Source organism: Sabethes cyaneus, chromosome 3 (genome assembly GCF_943734655.1).
Source record: "Sabethes cyaneus chromosome 3, idSabCyanKW18_F2, whole genome shotgun sequence".
NCBI classification, from domain to species: Eukaryota; Metazoa; Arthropoda; class Insecta; order Diptera; family Culicidae; genus Sabethes; species Sabethes cyaneus.
Genome location: NC_071355.1, coordinates 67,102,412 through 67,121,494, shown reverse-complemented (window position 1 = coordinate 67,121,494; position 19,083 = coordinate 67,102,412). Strand labels below are relative to the sequence as shown.

At 38.6% G+C, this 19,083-nt stretch overlaps 2 protein-coding genes across 3 annotated transcripts in view; both read left to right on the top strand.

The window, feature by feature from the left end:
- LOC128743883 (furin-like protease 2) overlaps positions 1-19,083 on the top strand; it is an 803,052-nt gene that overhangs the window by 371,556 nt on the left and 412,413 nt on the right. The window lies entirely within an intron of this gene.
- Positions 2,174-8,567, top strand: LOC128739666 (uncharacterized). Its single transcript, XM_053835162.1, has 2 exons — positions 2,174-3,382; positions 8,223-8,567. Exons 1-2 carry the CDS (start codon positions 2,174-2,176, stop codon positions 8,565-8,567), a joined length of 1,554 nt encoding a protein of 517 aa, XP_053691137.1.

Below are 19,083 nucleotides of genomic sequence, written 5' to 3'. Positions count from 1 at the left end.
TAGCTGAATAAAATGTTCAGCAAAGTTAAAGAATATTAAATTTTGAGTAACTTTGCCAAAGAAATAAAAGTCTTATCTCTTATGGTTGATAGGCTGGAGCAATTTAAAATTTTTTGATCGGGGTGACCCTAAAAAACTCGTTTTTTCTCTATATCTTGTTTAGTGTTTATTTCTCACAAATCGTGCCTTCTGAGCACTTTCACGCCCATGGAAAACGCACATTTTGTTTGAAAGAATCAAGTCGCTATCTCGTTCGGCTCTGAAGTTGAAAGCATTTTTTCTAAAAATATACCGTGACCGCACATAATTGCGATCAGGTCCTAATTCCGATCACTCAACCTAAATGGTCAATTTTTAGAAAATTGAGCTAAAATCTGTAGTAAATGAGCACGCTTAGTTATTGTGCTATGTGTTGTGTCAGTTGTTGAAAAATGACTGCCTTTGGGGCACCATGCACTTCAAAATAAATTAAATTCGACAGGCAGTAGCAACAAACACCATCAAAATGTATTTTCTTAGCCGAAGTGCTAAGCGCACGATCAAATTTGCTAAGATCATAGCAGCGTGAAAATAGATTACCTTCTTCGGTATTCTATGATAACAAATAGATACAAGCATATGTAACCGTTCTATATCAAATTTGGCTGTAAAAATGCTGAATTTGCGGAATTTATTCCATTGAAGTAATTGATCGGAATTATGAACATAATTTTTTTCACTATATCATATCGATCACTATATCAAAGTTATAAACTGGCAAAATGCAAGGTAACGAAGTTGCTATTTGGATTTTAGGATTAATTGCAACATGGTAACATGGTAGAATTATCGAAATTTTTTGACGTAGGACTACGTCTTACGGCAGGGTGTCAACCAAAATTTGGAGTCAAGCCACCCTCACGAAAGAATGAAAGGTTTTGAACGCTAATAGCTTTTCCAATTTAAAACGGATTTTGATCATAAACGATGCAGCGGTCTGAATGCGGTTCCTGGTGTGATGGGAAGGAATGTTAGGCCAATACTTGTTGCTAATAAAGACCAGGAAATCCTCTGCTTCTTCACAAACATCAAGCTTGTGGCTGCTGCAGATTCAAGACAAAGAAGCAAAATAAATAAATGTTTTGCTTACTACAGAGCTCAATATAGCCTAGGTGCTACATTCCGATTTGGAATTTTGACCTTCTGGTTTTATACGACAGACTTCGCAGCCTGCAAGAGTACGGAACAATTGTAGGACTAGTGCTACAAATCCTTTGACTCTTTCAGTCGAGATTCGAACATGTGACGTCTAATAGCTTCCCGATCAGATGATTCTAACAAAAATCTTACAGAATTGTTGCTCAAGTTGATATTTCTATCAAACTTTGTTATAAATGTTTCTACCAAGATTCTATCTCGTTCTGCTACTTATAAATCGCTTTGTTACAATTTGGTTATACTTTATACAGCAAGACAGAATCCTGATTTTTGATACTCATATGGATATAAACTAGATCAAATTATATCATAATTTGATATATTTGTGATATGCAAATTTGAGCAAATTTTGTTACAATTTTAGTTATTTTAACTGCTGACGAGACCAAGTTTATAACCAAACACAAATGAGTCTTTGTTATAAAATACTTATTATCTAGACCTCATCTTGTTATAAATTTCATCATTTGATCGGGTTATTAGACCAGTGCCGTACCTCGAGTCCAACTGAGAGGCTCAGATGTTTTGCTTTTCTAACGCTGGAAACAAGCGGCAGCGGCAGCGCAGTTATGATATATGAATTATCTTATTAATGCGATCTTCAGTCAATCATGGCAACCAAGTCGTCCGAGCCAAACAAATTCATCGAACTCAAAAAAGCCACAGCAAGTTTACCAAAGGATATCGCTTTTCTAAGGAAATGTCTAAAACATCACCTAACAAAGGTAACAAAGTGGTTATAATGAACAAGGAGGACTACGATCACCAGATGTTAGAAAAAATCAACAACGGCCCATATAGACAACAAAGAATGGACCCACTACCCGAAATAGTTAAGTGAGTTTATCGTACAATTAAAGAATGCCAACCTACGCTAGGAGACGATATCGGAAAATTACGAACTTCAAACCCCACATTACCCAGGATAAAAGGACAACCCAAAATACATAAACCCAAAAACTAAACGGGAACGGAAATGCGGGAAATAATCACGGCAAACGGATCACCCACGGAAAAGATTGCCAAGTGGTTGGTAACCGAGTTCCAAAGAATGCCTATAAAATTCCCGAGCCGCTCTGGCAGTAGTACACGAGAATTCGCCCAGTACCTAAAAACATCGGGAGAACTAGCAGAAGACGACATAATGGTCTCTTTCGATGTTACGGCCTTATTCCCAAGCGTCCCCGTGAAAGAATCGATAAGCCTCTTGGAAGACTGGCTATTGAAACAGCATGAGGATAACGCATGGAGAAAAAAGGTGGGAGGATATTTGAAGCTGACCCGTTTGTGTATGGAGGAGAATTACTTTACATTCAGGGACAGTTATTACAAACAGCTAAAAGGTGCACCAATGGGCAATCCTTTATCACCGTTTCTGTGCGACGACATTTTTAGCATCATCAAAAAAGGAGAGCTGGAAACCATTCTAGCAGCCATGAACGGTACACACAGGAACATACACTTCACATATGAACTAGAGAAAGACGGAAAACTTCCCTTTTTGGACATCATAATAATAAGACAAATTGAAAGCACAGAAACAGAAATTGAAATCTATAGAAAACCAACGAACACCAAACGAGTTATACCTAGCTCATCTAACCACTCGCACCAACACAAAATGGCAGCTTTCCATCACATGACACATAGGATGGAAACATTACCGTTAAGTGAGCTAGGGAAACAAAAAGAACTAGCACACATTCTTGAAATAGCGAAACTGAACGGATACAAAGAAACAACAATCCAGAACATGATTTCCAAAAAAAGAAGAGACGAATACAAAAAATCACTAACAACACTTACACCAATCACACCAGAACTCAAGAGAGTGGCAGTAGAATACGACGGAAACATTACACGCCCTCTCCGTCAGAAAATGAGAAAGTTTGGAATTGATCTAGTCTACACGAGCCGAAACAACCAGCTCAAAAATAAGTTGGGATCAACTAAGGACCCGATTGAAGAACAAAGAAAATCCGGGGTGTATGAAATCAGTTGCCCACAATGCGAGAAGGTGTACATCGGTCAGACTAGAAGGAATCTGGAAACACGAACAAAAGAACACTTGGCAGAGGTAACAAAAGCATCAAGAGATGCCGAGAAAGGTCTGACACATCATTTTAGATCTAAAGTGGCTGAGCACGTCAACGACAACCATCCGCTGACCATTGACAACGCAAAAGTAATTAACAACTGCTCTGCGTGGAAGATGGATGTAGCGGAGAGTTTAGAGATTTACAAGAGGTGCTCCTCCACTTTACTAAATAAAGACCCTGGAAACGGTTACTCCTGGCTTTTCAAATATGTGCCAAAACACAGACATACAGGAACACACACAGACGTAACAACTTCTGGTTAAAAACTTCACTCTCTCTCCTTCCTCGGATCCCGATTTCACATTTTCATTTTTCACATTTTTCGCATAATCCCATTAGACCCTTTCAGGTTTTTCCTTCATTTAACTAATATTTTTTTTAGATTTCAGACTCCTGCAATAGAATTAGTTCACCAATAGAATATAGCTAACAATATTATCAGTTTACCTACACCAACTGTGTATACCTACACAGGTAGTTTTAAGCAAACATTGTATCGCTTTACACAGGTAGTCTTAAGCAAACAGTATATCGTTTGACACAGGTAGTCTTAAGCAAACAATGTATCGCTTTACCTATCGCCTTTTGTATACCAGCATCAAGGAACCTTAAGCTCCTATAAAAACTGTAAAATTGTTTTGGCTAATTTAGTTCGAAAACAGACACTGAGGAAGCCTGCAAGTCGTAGGCGAAATACGTATCTGTCGTGAATAAAATACACATAGTAGAATTAAATTGGATAAGTTTTCTTATTTTTTATTTTTAGGTTATTAATGCGTATGATAATGGCGTATAATGATTATGGCACTGGGAAAAATATTCGTTTTTGATATCACAAAATGGCTCACCAACCATAAATACGGTGCAGCAAGATAATATTATTATTATTTGTTTTTTGTCACTTTACGCTATTTTACGCTACACGTATACCAATATGGTGTAAAAAGTTTTCTTTAATATTCAAGGTTTCTTCGCGAAAACCAGTCTCACGTAGTGTTACGCCAACTAGGCGGTCATGTCTGAAACACAACGTTTCTGATTTGATTTTTACTATTATTTATGATCAAAGCTTTATGAAAACGTCGAAGTGACCCAATTTTATTGTAATTGTAACAGTTGAACAAAGATAAAAGAAGAGAAAAGTTTCATAATCCACTTGTCGATCTTTTGAGTGCACACATTTTATGAATATTAAGCTAATGATAATAATGATCATTAACGCAAGCAGAAGATGACTGGTAGGGGGATTGTCGTCAAACTGCATAAATGCAATACCTTTCAGATCCATTTGGTACGAGTTGACAATAGTTTTATACTTTAACAGCTCTTCATGACGTGATCGGAATTAGATACACCTGTGATCAGAATTAGAATCACCCCTTATAATTGATGATCGGAATTAGGTGCACTGATACATCTTACTTTGATGCATTTTTTTAACTTTCGGTAAATAGTTTAGGTATTTTAGTATTTTTCCATGAAACATAATTGAAAATACTTGCTAAAGACACATACCGTGTAAATAAATATCAAAGCTATATTTTTCAGTAGGGACTTAAAGATGAATCATGCCTTAGGTGTTCGGAATTAGGTGCTTTCACGGTATGTGTTTTTCAAATGTCAATACCGTAGAAACTTATCAAAATGCTCGTATGCTAAATTACGTGAAATACTGAGACCCTTCGGCGTACGATAAATTCTAAAAATGCCCATTAATTAATCGAACAACTCAGTTTTGCAAGCACACGCAGTTTTTTCGCAATTTTGTGAACCTAAATTATTTACAGTTTTTATTTCATCGTTCCCATAAGAAGACATTTAACACATTTTGCACCATATTACTCCGCGTGTCAAAATACGCAGCTCCAGCAGTACGATGCGATAGAGTGTCACTACTCACGAACGAACTCGAAAGTTGTCGTCCGTCCCCGAACAGGTGGCTAGAGGCTAGCAGGTGCTTAGCGGTCGTCTATAGACCAGAAATAGCCGCCCGCCATCAGCAGCAGGACATGCACCGACACCGACTAATACCACTAGAGACCACTCACTGGCCGGCACGGCGCGGCAGGGCTACGGCGGTGGCGGCGGCGGCGGCGGCGGTAGACAATTTGATGATGTGCAGCAACGTTGAACAGAAAGACTGTCTAATGGATTATCGGGAACGTTGCGAGTGGAGTTGAGTGAACTAAAAAAAATAAACGATTCCAAAACCGTTCTCGGTTAAACAAGTTTGACGGAAATTGCTTTTGCCACTTGTGGTTGAAAAGTTGGACAACACGGGAAATTACTTCTCTAGTGGGGTGCTTTTTTTCGAAAAAAAAATTCAACACGCGACAGTTTATTCATCTCGTGTTCTTTAAAATTTTCAAACCTATTTTTTTAATTAAGATGTGTACTTGTGAGAATTATTGAAGTAATTATTAACAACTCCGATTTCTTTTTTGCTGGATTTTTAAATTCTATTTTTATGGTATAAGACTTGAGAGCATTAACATTAATTTCAGTTTTCTTTCTTTACTTGCAGGTAAATGCAACACTTTAGATGTATATTCAGCATTTGTGTGAGAAACCACAATTCTATAACAATATTGGTAGGTACAAATCATAAACGATTGTTCGACAGATTTTCAATCATGTTCGGAAAAACTTTCAACACTTCAAACTCATCTTCAATCTTTCCGGGGTGCAAAAAGTGCATATGCAAACTTTTCAGTCTATTGAAATTCCTTCCTAACATAAAAAGGATTTGTTTGCAGCCATTGAATATCTACGATCAAATATCTATATCGGTCGTCTCCTTTTCTTCCTCATCTATTGATGCATTTGCAGTGATTCCACAAAAGGAGAAGGAGCAGCAAGCATTAGCACACACAAAAAAAGAACTATTTCAAGATTGTGCTGCTTGCAAATCAACCAATTCGGATCTTGACCCCACTTCTGCACTGCTGCAGATTGGCCCCGGAGTAGAGTGGATTGGTGGGGTTGGTAAGGAATTTCCGACTGCGAAGAACCTCGGGTAGTCGTTTGCTGCATTCAAGTAGAAATGAGATTTTGCTTCAGAAAAAAACTGGGACTGGGACTGACCCTTATTCCGAAAACACAATATATCTCCATTGCTGAAAAAAGAAAGAAAGAGAGCAGCCTTCATTGCGGTGCATTGTTGGTCCAATAGAGTGACTGTGGCAGGAAACGTAGGACATTGTCGAAAGGGTTAGCTGAACAGGACGACGACGACGACGCTGCGCTGCTGCTAGCGTACTGTGGATAAATTCAAATCCATTCGATAAATTGAACTCATATTACGACAAACGAATTTGCCGGAGCGAATTCGAATGATGTTGATTTAACGGATTTCGTTCATCTATGATTGGAATAAGCTGAGAGGCAGGGACATTTCAGGGTTCAAGAAGATCGACTGAATTATAACCTGGATAAGATGTGGTACAAAACTAACAATAAGTGGTGCTTAAATCATGAAAATATTATCATAAAATTATCTTAAACCTTAGAATCGATTGTAAAATATTATAGTGAAACAGTAAATGGTCTAAAAGTCAAATTTTGTTTAACGAAATCATGATTTAAGTAAAAATTGTTATTCCCTTACCACCCTAATACAAGCTTTGAATGCTTTCCCAGGCCAAGATTTGATCCTCTGCAAGAAACAACTTTTCTTTGCCTACTTCATCTCCGGCAGACTGTGCACTCAAAGCTAGAGGAAGCATCCTAGGGCCTCTCGAACTGTCTGGTACCCGTCGGATTCGTTCTACCAGCCCCTACTTGCCGGTTTTGCTGTTCGCATCCTCCGTCACCGTGTTGCGTAAGGGTATCAAACAGTGTGAGAAGTCGGAAAATTTGCTATGCATGCTTCTGCAATGTTTAGATTCCGGAAGGCTCTCGGAAATTTGGTACAAACGCTTCTCGATGAGCTCCGCAATGACAGCACTGCTGATGCATTCCCCTGCAAACGAGAATCTTGTTTTCAAGGGTTATTCGATAAACGTCGGCATCAGTCGAGGTTCTCGGATTGTTGGACTATAATCATGTGAAAGTTTAAGCATTATTTTTCCAAAAAAAATCAATAAGAGAACAGTGCAATATGAAAACCAACGATTTACTTACTACTGCTGAGATCATTATTAAAATTTGACCCAGAGCTGCGGGCTAACAAACACACTCAGCGGACCTTCGGACTCAGTCTAAAAAATCCAATTTTCTGATGGGCAATTTTCGAATCGTCCAATCTGTAATCAGTTGGGATTCCATCCGGACATTGCTGCCGCATGTATGTCACTACCTTATTATCATACATTTGAATATTTTCTCCATGCCGAAAGGACAGGGAAGCGAAAGTGAAATTCTTTCGTTTCCATTTCATCCCTTTTTTGGCATGTTTCAAAATTGAGTCGCCCTTTTCTCGTAAAGCAGTCCAAAACCAGGCTAATCTGCACTACCGTGTCTAAAAATTTACTAACTCCATCATTGTACAGACTTATGGAATTTAAGTCTTTCAATAAAATAATAAAAAAAAATACTGCCTGAGCTTGTTTTTTGTGTCCACGACCATCCGTGTCGTATTTTTACCCTTTTTCTGGGTTGAAGGTATATTTTGCACGATCCTTTTTTTTTGCTCAAATCCATGTTATTTTCCGACGGTGGAAAATATTCTAAACTGTGTACACGGATTACTGAAAGATTTAAAATCACAATTTCATCCGTGAGCTGTGTTGTCTAGCACGAAACGACCTTTTTTCTGCTTCAGTATATTTCTAAATTTCAGCTTAAAATTGGTAAAAAAACACAACACCGTCACTGTCAAATCGTGTTTATTACCTTTAAAGTAGGATAAGGCAATAATGGAATGAAAGACAAAAAATCACGCTCCTACACACCCTGGACACTTTATTTTAAACCTAACCACTTTAGACACGTGGGAGCATTCGACACGTGTACGTACCTAAACCAAAACCAGGAGACCGTGCCTCTTCTCTGACCAGTCAAACGTCAGCCCCGCACCGTTGGGTGAAAGGCGAAGGAAGCCAGCTGAGGGGGTGGCCCAAGCCCAGATGTTCCCGGTCGCTGGCTGGCTGGGTAGGTACGCCACATTTCGAATCCTTTCTCGTTTTAGACAGGCAAGATTACATAATCATGGCGGAAGGCAAAGATGACGACGGCGGCGATGGTGTTAGTCCGTTCGCTCCATTTCTCGGTGGCAGGTTGCTGCTGCTGCTGTTGCCGCCGCCGCCAGGAGAACCGGTATTCACTAATTAATGGTAATTGGAAGTGTGCTGTATAAATTTACATCAACTTACGCCTCATTAGCGACGGAAACTTTCCTGCTGTAGGCTTGTGTGCGTGCACACGTGCAGGCGCGCTGCAAGCAGCAGCGTCAGGTTGCGATATACAACACGCGGTTGCTGGGGAAAAGCTGATAAGTCCTTTTTAAATTTGCATTAGTTGAAAAATAAATAAATATGTAATCCATGGCATTCGTGCTGGAGCTGGGTAGCAAGCGAGTTTTAGCTAGAAGAAAGCAGTAACAAATTTTAATGGTAAAAAATAGGAAAAGAAATCACATACAATAAATGCTAACAATTTCTTCAGTACTGAGCACTAAAGATTTAACGTTTATCGTTTATCATTTATCATTCAACCATTGATTATTGAGGCATTTACTATTGGACCAATTTTCATTCAAACAATTTCTCACCCATTTTCCATTTGACCACCTTTAATACGACTGTTTTTCGTTTGACTATTTTTCATATGACCAACTCTCATTCGACCATTCTTCATTCGACGATATTTTTTCGTAGATTTTTCATTTGGACATTTATATATATTCTGTCATCTTCCATTCGACTATTTTTCATTTGACCATTTGTCCGTTCGACCAGTTTTCATTTAACTATTTTTCAGTAGTCCCATTTCTTATTTGACCATTTTTTAGTCGACTATTGGCCTTTCGGCCACTCTTTATTCAATCCTGATTTTTTTTGACCTTCTTTTTGGACATTTTTTATATAACCAATTTTCATTCGAGTATTTCTCACCTGTTCTTTGAATAGGTCCTATCTGTAAATGAGTTCTTGCACTTAGACCGGCGATATAAAAGCATTTCATTGATATTTTTCCTAACGTATAGCTAACTGCTGATGTTAGCAATCATTTCATGCGAAAAAGATGCGTTTAGGTGCATTTGCATCGTCGGAAAAAACGTATGCGAGGGAAGAAAACTGAATTTTCCATTTACAGACCGAACAAATTCAAAAATTACGCCAGATTTTTCATTCGGCCTATTTTCGTTCAACCATTTGAATTGACAATTTCTCATTCGGCCATTTTTCGATAATTTTCGATAGACCTAAGTCCATAAACCGTTTTCCAATTTGCAATTCGAGCATTTGGCCGTATATCATCTGCAATTTGTTAGTCGTCTTTTCGGCCTAAATGGCCATTTGACACATTCCAGCGTTACGGGACACAATTTGCCACCATTTTTGCACTGTGGATTGTTCCCGGTTTTACCAACTAACTGTAAATATACGTAACTAAATGTGCCCTTATTTTTGCGTAGTACGTCAGAGATTTAGTGAAACAGGAACTGTTTCACAAAGTGCGGAAATTGTCCCGTAACGCTGGAATGTGTCATTTGTCATTTGGCCTTTCGTCAATTTGTCTTTTGACTATTGGACCATTAATACATTTACTAATTGACCATTTGGTCACTCTTTTGGCCATGTAGCCGTATAATCTTGTGCCATTTGTCATTTGGTCACCCAAGTATTATTAACTTATTTTAGTCATTAAGGGGGGACGCTACTCTGGAAAGTCGGAAAAATCGAATTCTATTTTTTGCATTTTCGAGAGGTTTATACTTTTAGAAATGTCACACCAAAAGTATTTTTTGATATATGATCTCGTTAGAAAGTTATGGCAAGAATTGTGGGGTCACCTCAAGGGAAGTGCATCGTTGGACGAAACTTTAAACGCGTTTTCCTCGAAACCATACTTTCTCAACTGGCGGTACGTGTATCTCAGAATCTAGTGGTCCGATTTGGCTGAATTTTTTTTTCAGCATGTAAAAATGAATTATCTAAATTGTTACGTAGCCGTTTTTTGATATCTCTATTTTTCAATTTTTTATGAGCTCGCAATTGGCGATTTTTGATGAAAAAACACTTTTCTTTTGGAAAAATTGCCGCCAGTTTGGTAATTTTTCGAATTTTCAAAAACCCCTACGTAACAATTTAGGTATTGGTATAAAGTTTTAAAATCATCCTTGAAATCCGTTTTCCGATAGGGTAACAAGGGGTAAGAAGGCCCGGCGGGGTAAGAGGGACCACATCGATTTCGCCAAGAAATCCTTAAATTTTCTACAAATGCCCCAGTATGTTTTGTTTATTAGACTATCTAAACACTTTCGAGACAACCTGTGGCACTCGGCCGTATCCAATGCCAAAACTAGAATCAAAACAAACTTTTCGTTCGCAGTGTCTTCATGCGATATAATTTCAGCAGCAACAAATTTAAGGTTATTCAGCAAAAAAAGCTATGTATTTTGTCGTTTCTCTTACCACTGACTTTAATTGGGCAATTCTTGTTCTGTGTGTGGCGGAAAAGGTAAATAAAATAGTACGGATTGAGAGATAAAAGCAAAATAATGTAAATTGTTAACTAGGGGTAAGAGGGGCCATTTTTCACGGGGTAAAAGGGCCATACGTCATAGTTCTCATAATTGCCTAAAGTTCTTCTGTTCAGTGTCTTAATGGATTTTAAACATATTGAATGAAAAAACCAACTTTTTTCCTGTTGAATTTGACTAACTTTTTTATTGTTCTGACAGATACGCATGTCGTTTACGACTTGCAGGCTTCATCAGTGTATTTTTCGAAGTAGAGTACACCTGTAATAAAAATTATTCCTGAATCTGAGATCATCCAGTCTAACACAGAGCCTCCCACGTCAAAAGAAGCCAACAAGTGCCATTCGAATAACAAAATCAATGTAAATTTGGATCTGACGGAATCAAAATTCGATGATCCCAAGTCACTTAACCGCTCATTTAATGTGTCGCCTTCTTTGCCTTCACCTAAAGTGAAGCGTATTCAAACAGTAAAAGTCCTGCTGACAAATCAACAAAATAACGCCAAGAAAAGAGTAAATAAAAACCAGTGGAGTAAAATAACGTCTACTCTTATTTTCAAAATTGAACTAGTAGTAAAATTCCTTCTTTTAGCAGGTCTCTAAACTAAACTATACCTTCTTTTAGCATGTACCTAAAACCCCTTAAGAACTTATTCTTACTTAGTTACTAATATTGAAATTGTGTTTACAACTCAAAGAAACCTTCAAACCTGCCACAATTCGCCTTACTCCGCCATGGTCCGTCTTACCCCTTTGGTGGTCCTTCTTACCCCGCCTGGTTGTGAACGAGTAATTTTTAGACGTTTCGAAAATTGATGAAAAATCGCGGAAAAATAGACTAATTATTTCTTTATATAATTTTTGATGGTAGATAAATGAATGCTTTTCCATGTGTGGAACAAGAAAAGGTGAATTTTCGTACACATTTTATGCTAGCAATTTATTCGCTTAGGGGGGCCGTCTTACCCCGTCTTCCCCTACTCCGTTGGTTCCCGGTACGTACCGCAAGTAAGGAACTATTTTCTAGAGAGCATCCACGCGCCCAGCTGCCACCAGCATAATATTCACTATTTTGGCATTCAAAAAACAGAACATACATGTTCGAATATAGCTTAACCTATAACTAAAATACCCCAACACTTAACTATAATTCCAACATGAGAGAAAAATTCACGAAAGTCCATTATTTTTCGACCTTCCAGAGTAGGGTCCTCCCTTAATGGGCTATATCAACCAAATGTGATATTAATGTGCTGCTTGGGTATTTCCTAGTTGGCCGCTTGTCATTAAGCCATTTACTGAAATTTTTGGTGCGTCTTAGTAGAATACGAAACCTGTCAGGCATTTGTCATTTGGCCATTTGCGTTTAGCCGTCCAGTTGTCATCTGGTTTTGGTCGTTTGGTCATATGCCATTTAGCCATTTACCATTTGTCGACAAACATTTGAAAGGGGCGGATAAGCCAACTGTCAAACAGAACGAGTGAGAGTTCATTTTCCTATGCTGCTCCAGCAAAAAATAACTCTCACTCGTTCTGTTTTACAGTTGGCTTATCCGCCCCTTTCAAATGTTGGTAGACATTTTAACATTTCCTACTTAGCTACACTGAAGTCGCTTTTTACGCGACTATTTTTACGCGAATTCGGAACTTACGCGGTTTTTTACGCGAATTTCGGAATTTACGCGGTTTTTTACGCGAATTTCGGAATTTACGCGGTTTTTACGTGATTTTCGGAATTTACGCGGTTTTGATTTACGCGGGACGTATTCTTCGCGTAAAAAGCGACTTGAGTGTATTTCTCTTTTGGTTATTTGTCCATATAACCTTGTGCCATTGGTCATTTCACCGATAATCCATTTGGCCGTTTAATCATTTGCCATTTGAGCGTTTGTCATTTACGATTGACCGAGGGGCCATTTGATCATTTGCCATTTGGCCACTCGCTATTTGATCATTTGGCATATAGCTTTCGCCATTGGACAATTTCTCATTTGGCCATTTGCCATTTGACCGTTTACCATTTGGCCATTGGTCATTTGATGATTCGTGCTGGCTATTTGACCATTTGCAAACTAACCGTTCGTCATTTGTCAATTAACCAAGAGGTCAGTTGACCATTTTTCATTTAACTACTTGCTATATGGGCATTTAGCCATTGGTCAATTTGTCATTTGGATATCTACAATTTGGTCATTTTGGCCATTGGCTATTCCGCAACTTGCATTTTGATCAATTTTCTTTTGACATTTGATTATTTATTGATTAACCGAGGGTTCAGTTGACCATTTTCCATTTTTTTTTGTATGAACATTATCACTGCGACCAGTATTTTGATATATTATGATATTGCCGAAGTTTTTCATATGTATTCCGCACTTCGTTTTTTGCAGTACTGCTATAAACTAATTATTATCCGCGCCTCACAGTCAAGGAAAAATCCTCTTATGCTTTTTACTAATTTTCAACCAATTAACGTTCTCTGGAGCCAGCCAGTGCGGATACTAGTTATAATTTGCCCTGGACAATAGGCTTCATTACGCACTTCGAGACAGTACCAGTCTTATAACTTACCCTGGCAAGAGGCTCCTTTGTTGGTGAATATCGAATTCAGTATAAAAAAAGGAAGTGGAGAGGCCGGGGGGCTCCGTATCCGCAAGGTTACCGAGTCTGCTTTGACAAGCGAGTGGTCGTGGGTTCGAATCTTAGTAGAATCAAGCCATTCGATGTCAAGTGACTTTAGCATGGGTTTATTCTGAGGCCCCTCCATTTACCCTTCCTTCGTGCTGAATTCTATATCTACCCTCTGAAGGCTCTTGACAGTGCAAATGTCCCTCCTATAGTTAAGTGTACTGGTCAGAGGTACGAATGAGTCCTCGCCAGGGACGGCTATAATATGGGATAGTGCTGGCAGCGAGGAATAAGTGGGTAAAGTAGATCAAGCTTTGAAGGAAGGGTAAACCCCAATACACGCAAGCACGCATACAATTTAAAATAAGCATATCGCTCACTCAATAGCGATTATAGCAAAAAGACATGCAGTGCAGGTCATACAGCAAACACCCGGGCGATATTACAATAGATCAACTATACTGGTCGCAGTAATGAGTCCACACATGAAAAAAAAAGTGGAGAGGCCTGAAAATGAGCCCAGCTTAAAGTCACTTCACATCGAATGGCCTGATTCTGTTAAGATTCGAACCCACGGCCAGACAGACTCGGTAGCCTTGTGGCTGCGGGACCCCCTGGCCAGTTGTCATTTGACCATTGCTCATTTGACGTTTTGTCATTTGTTGATTGACTGTTTGACCACTTGTTATTGACCAAACTCGTGACTTTAGTCATGACCTTGAAATGCGGTCAGGCATATATTAATATTTATTTTGAAACGATGATTCTACAATTGATGAAGGGACGGTAAGGGAAAGTAATGAAGAAGGATTTTTTCGGGAATGAAGGGGAAGGGTGGAAAGGAAGGGGGGGGGGGGGGGGTAATAGGTAGCTATGGTTAACAAGTTGTCGTTGTGACTCCTATCTTTTGTCCAATGCTGGAAGGTGCAACTTGGTTCGACCCATGCACCTTCCAGCATTGGACAAAAGATAGGAGTCACAACGACAACTTGTTAACCATAGCTACCTATTACCCCCCCCCCCCCCTTCCTTTCCACCCTTCCCCTTCATTCCCGAAAAAATCCTTCTTCATTACTTTCCCTTACCGTCCCTTCATCAATTGTAGAATCATCGTTTCAAAATAAATACACTTGTTATTGGCTCATTTATTATCTGGCCGTTTGTCATTTGGTACTCTGTTTTTAGACCATTTGTCATTTGACTCTACCTTCTGAACAATTTCCATTTAAACTTTTATTATTAGTCAACTGGTTGAAAGGCCATTTGACCGGTTGCCATTTGGCCACTTGCAATTGGCTCATTTACCACTCAGTCATTTGTTATTTGACCAGTTGGTCATTTATTATCTGGCCATTTGGCTACTTACTATTTGACCATTTGTTACATGGCCAATTTTTATTTGGCCATTTATCATTTGAATATTTACCATTTGACCGTTTACCATTCAGCTATTTATCATTTGGCCATTGCATTGGTAATTGCCATTTGGTCATTTATCATTTGGCCAAGAGGTTATTTCCTTTTCGACCATTTAACATTTCCTTTGACTATAGATCATTACACGGGAGCTCCTAACCACACTTTTTTTGACAGCACTTAGTGGTTTGTTTACATGGTGTTGAAGTTTGAATTGAGTTTTCTATCTTTGTCCGGCAGATAATGATAAAAAATTATAGTTTTTATTTAAGAGAAAGCACCTTACATGCATTTTAAAGCAACTGATGCAGTAATCCTTCACGAAATTTTAAATCGAAACTGCTGGATGTGACAAAAAACATGTAAACAAACCACCAAGTGGTGTCATTTGACGGCAAAATGACGTCATCGCAAAATGATCTATTGGCCGTTCAGTCATTTGCTACTTAACCATTTACCATTTGGCCAGTTGTCATTTCATCTTTTGTCATTTGTCAATTGACCGAGGGTGCCATTTCGCACTTGCAAATAGCAATTTGCTATCCCAAGTAACAATTTGGGTTTTATTACACTCTTATGATGGTATTTAAGGACAAAATTGGTCTTGTAGACCACCATAAGAATACAATAAAACTTAGATTGTTGCTTGGGATGTAGCCGTTTGGCCAATTTTCATTCGGTCATTGTTCGGTGACATTTCTTCATTTGGCCATTAGTCATTTGGTCGTTCGGTATGTGACCATTTGATAATTTATCATTTGTCAATGAACCGAGGTGCCATTTGTTCTTTCGCAATTAGCCGTTTGACATTAGCCATTTTCATTTCGTCATTGAACAGTTTGCCACTTAGTTGCCACTTGTCTTTGACCATTTGCCATTTGACCTTGACTGAACATTTGCAGTTTGGTCACTTGCAATTTGCCCATTTACCATTTAACCATTTAACAATTGGCCATTTTTCATTTTCTCGACAAATTCTCATTGGGCCAAGTGGCCAATTGGCCACTTGCTATTTCACTATTTACCATATGGCCTTTTGCAAATTTGCCATTTCATCGTTTGTCATATGTCATTTGATCGAGGCGCCATTTGCGTAGCTTTTTGGCTATTTGTCATGTCATTTGTCATTTGAACATTTGTCAATTTCTCATTTGACCAATCACCGTATGGCCGTTTACCATTTGCCCATTTGATGGTTTGCCATTTGAACCTTTGTTATTGGTAAATTGACCGGGAAGCCATGAGCCATTTACCACTTGGCTATTTGTCTTTTGGCCATTTGCCATTCCATCTTTTGTCATTTGTCAATTAACCGTGTCGCCAGGTGGCAGTCTGTCATTCAGTTATTTGTCATTTGGTCACTTACTTTTGACCGTTTACCATTTAATTTTAGTTATTTGTCAATTGTCCGTGAGGTTTTATTGGCCACTTGTTATTTAGTCATTTGTCAATTTTCCATTTTTCAGTCGCTTGTTTGCCTTTTGGCAATATGCCATGATTTTTCGTCATTTTTCAATTAACAATAAGGCAAGTTAACCGGTTTCCATTTGACCACTTGCTTTTTAGGCCATTTGCCATTTAACCGTTAGTCTTTGACCATTCTTCATTTGGCCATTTGATAATTTCTCATTTGATCATTTGACCGTTTGTTATTTGTGAATTCACCTAGAATCTACTTAGTATTTACCAATTAGCATATGGGCGTTTGGCCAACGGGCCCTTCACCATTTGGACGGTTGTCATTTGGCCATTTGCCTTTTAGCTATTTGCCACTTGGTATTTTGTCGTTTAGTGACGACATTTATCATTGAGCCATTTGTCATTTGGTTGTTTTCCTTTCGGTTTTTTGCCACTGGGCCATTTGTCATTTTGCTCTTCGACTTGGAAGTTGGCAGTTTGACTAAATACTATGCAACTATTTATCATAAAACCATTTATGATTTGATCATTTGCCATTTATCTATTCAAAATTTGGCCATTTACAAAAATCCATTTTGCTATTTGACCATTTCCCAATTGACCGTTTGCCGTTTATCCATTCGCCATTCGTTATTTGTCATTTTAGCATTTGACCAATTGTCATGTGTCCATTAGATCATACCCTCATACCCTTAGATTCCCTTTGACTGTCTAGTAATTGGCCGTTTACCATTTGGCTATTTGTTATTTGGTCGTCATTTCCTCAGCTATCCAGTCAGCTATTTTTCCTTTTAGCTATTTACCATTCATTTTTTGGCCATTTATCATTCGATCGTTTTCTAATTAGCTGATTTCCGTTTAAACATTTGATTTTGGTCATTTGCCTACTTGATCGTTTGTAATTTGGCTATTTGCCATTTGTTCGTTTGACCGTTTGCTTTTGCGATATTTGTTATTTGGTCAGTAGTTATTTGGCCATTTGCTATTTATCTATTCGCCATTTGACCATTTTTCAACTGGCTATTTGCAGTTTAGTCATTTGCCATTTGGTTAATTTCCATTTGACCGAAGATCGGCTGGGTTATTTGACAAATATGCTCGCTTGCCAATTGACCATTCGTAATTCAGTCCTTTGCTATTTGGCCATTTCACATTCAAATATTAGCCTTTTGGCCATTAGCCGTTTGGACTTTTGTCATTTGGTCATTTAGCCCATTGCCATTCGAGCATTTGGACATTTGACATTTTGTTGTATGTCAATTGACCGCTAAAAGCATTTGGTCATTTAAACATTTGCCATTTAGCTAATTGTCATTCGGTCATTTGGACCTACTAACCATTTTCAATTTGACCACATGTTAACGGGTGACAACTAAAATTTTGAATTTTTTTCGCGGCCCTAATGCTCAACAACAAATGAGCTCAGAGAAAAATGTGAGTATGTATGTGTTAGCTCTCTCTCTTCTCGTTTTGTTAATATTTTTTGTTTTGTTTATGCTTGCCCAGTTTTGTTAAAATGGCGTCGAAACAAGAAGCATTTCGGAAGCGCGTTGTACACTTCTACGAACTGCAACAGAAATCTCGGCAAAAAGTATTCGGTACAACATTTAAAAAGCAAATATGTTGCGGCTTGGGCTGTTTACCATATCCTAAGATGCCCAACAACTATTCGCAAGCAAGGTAGTGGAAGACCAGCCAAAATTATGGACGCAGAAGGACATCGTTCTCATTTTCGTTTCTTCAACAACAAGCCCTCTGGTTTGACTATCAAATAAGATGCACCAGACGAATGTTTAAAGAAAATTTTGATCCGGTTTCTACGAAAACATCATGCAGATGGACAATACGTGTTTTGGCCGGATAGAGCATCATCGCATTACGCCAAAAAAACACAATCGTTCTTGAATACCCATTCGATTCCATTTTTACCCGAAAACCACGACCCGAAAAATCTGTCTCAATGCGCCCAATCGAAGATTTCTTCGGGATTTTGAGTTTCTTGGTGTATAAAAATAACTGGAGAACCACGAATTGCAAACAGTTGATTGGTAGAACCAAGAGATGCATTCGCAAAGTTGACATGACGGCCGTACAACGCTCCTGTTTTGACGTCAAACGAAAGCTTCGCCGAACAGCCGAATACGGATCGTTTTCAAATGAACACTATTTTTTTTTCAACAATGGATAACGTGTCTTTAATTTCGGTAAATCAGATCTTCTCGGTAAATCATGTATCTTTGTCTTTTTTTGACAGCTTGTTGAAAAAATTCCAAAATTTTAGTTGCCACCCGTTATTTGCCCATTTACCATTGCGCCATTTATCCATGGCCATTTTTCAGTTGGTCATTTGGACATTTTACCTTCTTTCATTTGTCAAATGACCGAAAAATCCAGTTGGTCGTGAGTATTTACCATTGGGTCATTTGATCATTTGACCAATCGTCATTTTTCCATTTGAACATTTGCCAGTCAGCTATTTTCCTTTTGACCATATGCTATTTGGCCATTTCGTATTCAACCATTTGCTATCTGGCCATATGCACCTCTCAGTTAGCTTCGAGGTACAATACTGGTCTAACAAGCCAGTCGTCGTATGTTGGAATCTCGGCTAGGCGGTGCTGCTATATAGAGTCAGTAGCCCCGTAACCGTCCTGTACCCTAACAGCCGGCTGCGAAG

Excerpts from the sequence above, each read along its gene's own strand:
- LOC128739666 (XM_053835162.1), top strand. The coding sequence starts at position 2,174 with ATGCGGGAAATAATCACGGCAAACGGATCACCCACGGAAAAGATTGCC. Across the intron at positions 3,383-8,222 it reads TGACCATTGACAACGCAAAA|ACACGTGGGAGCATTCGACA; the intron begins GTAATTAACAAC and ends TAACCACTTTAG.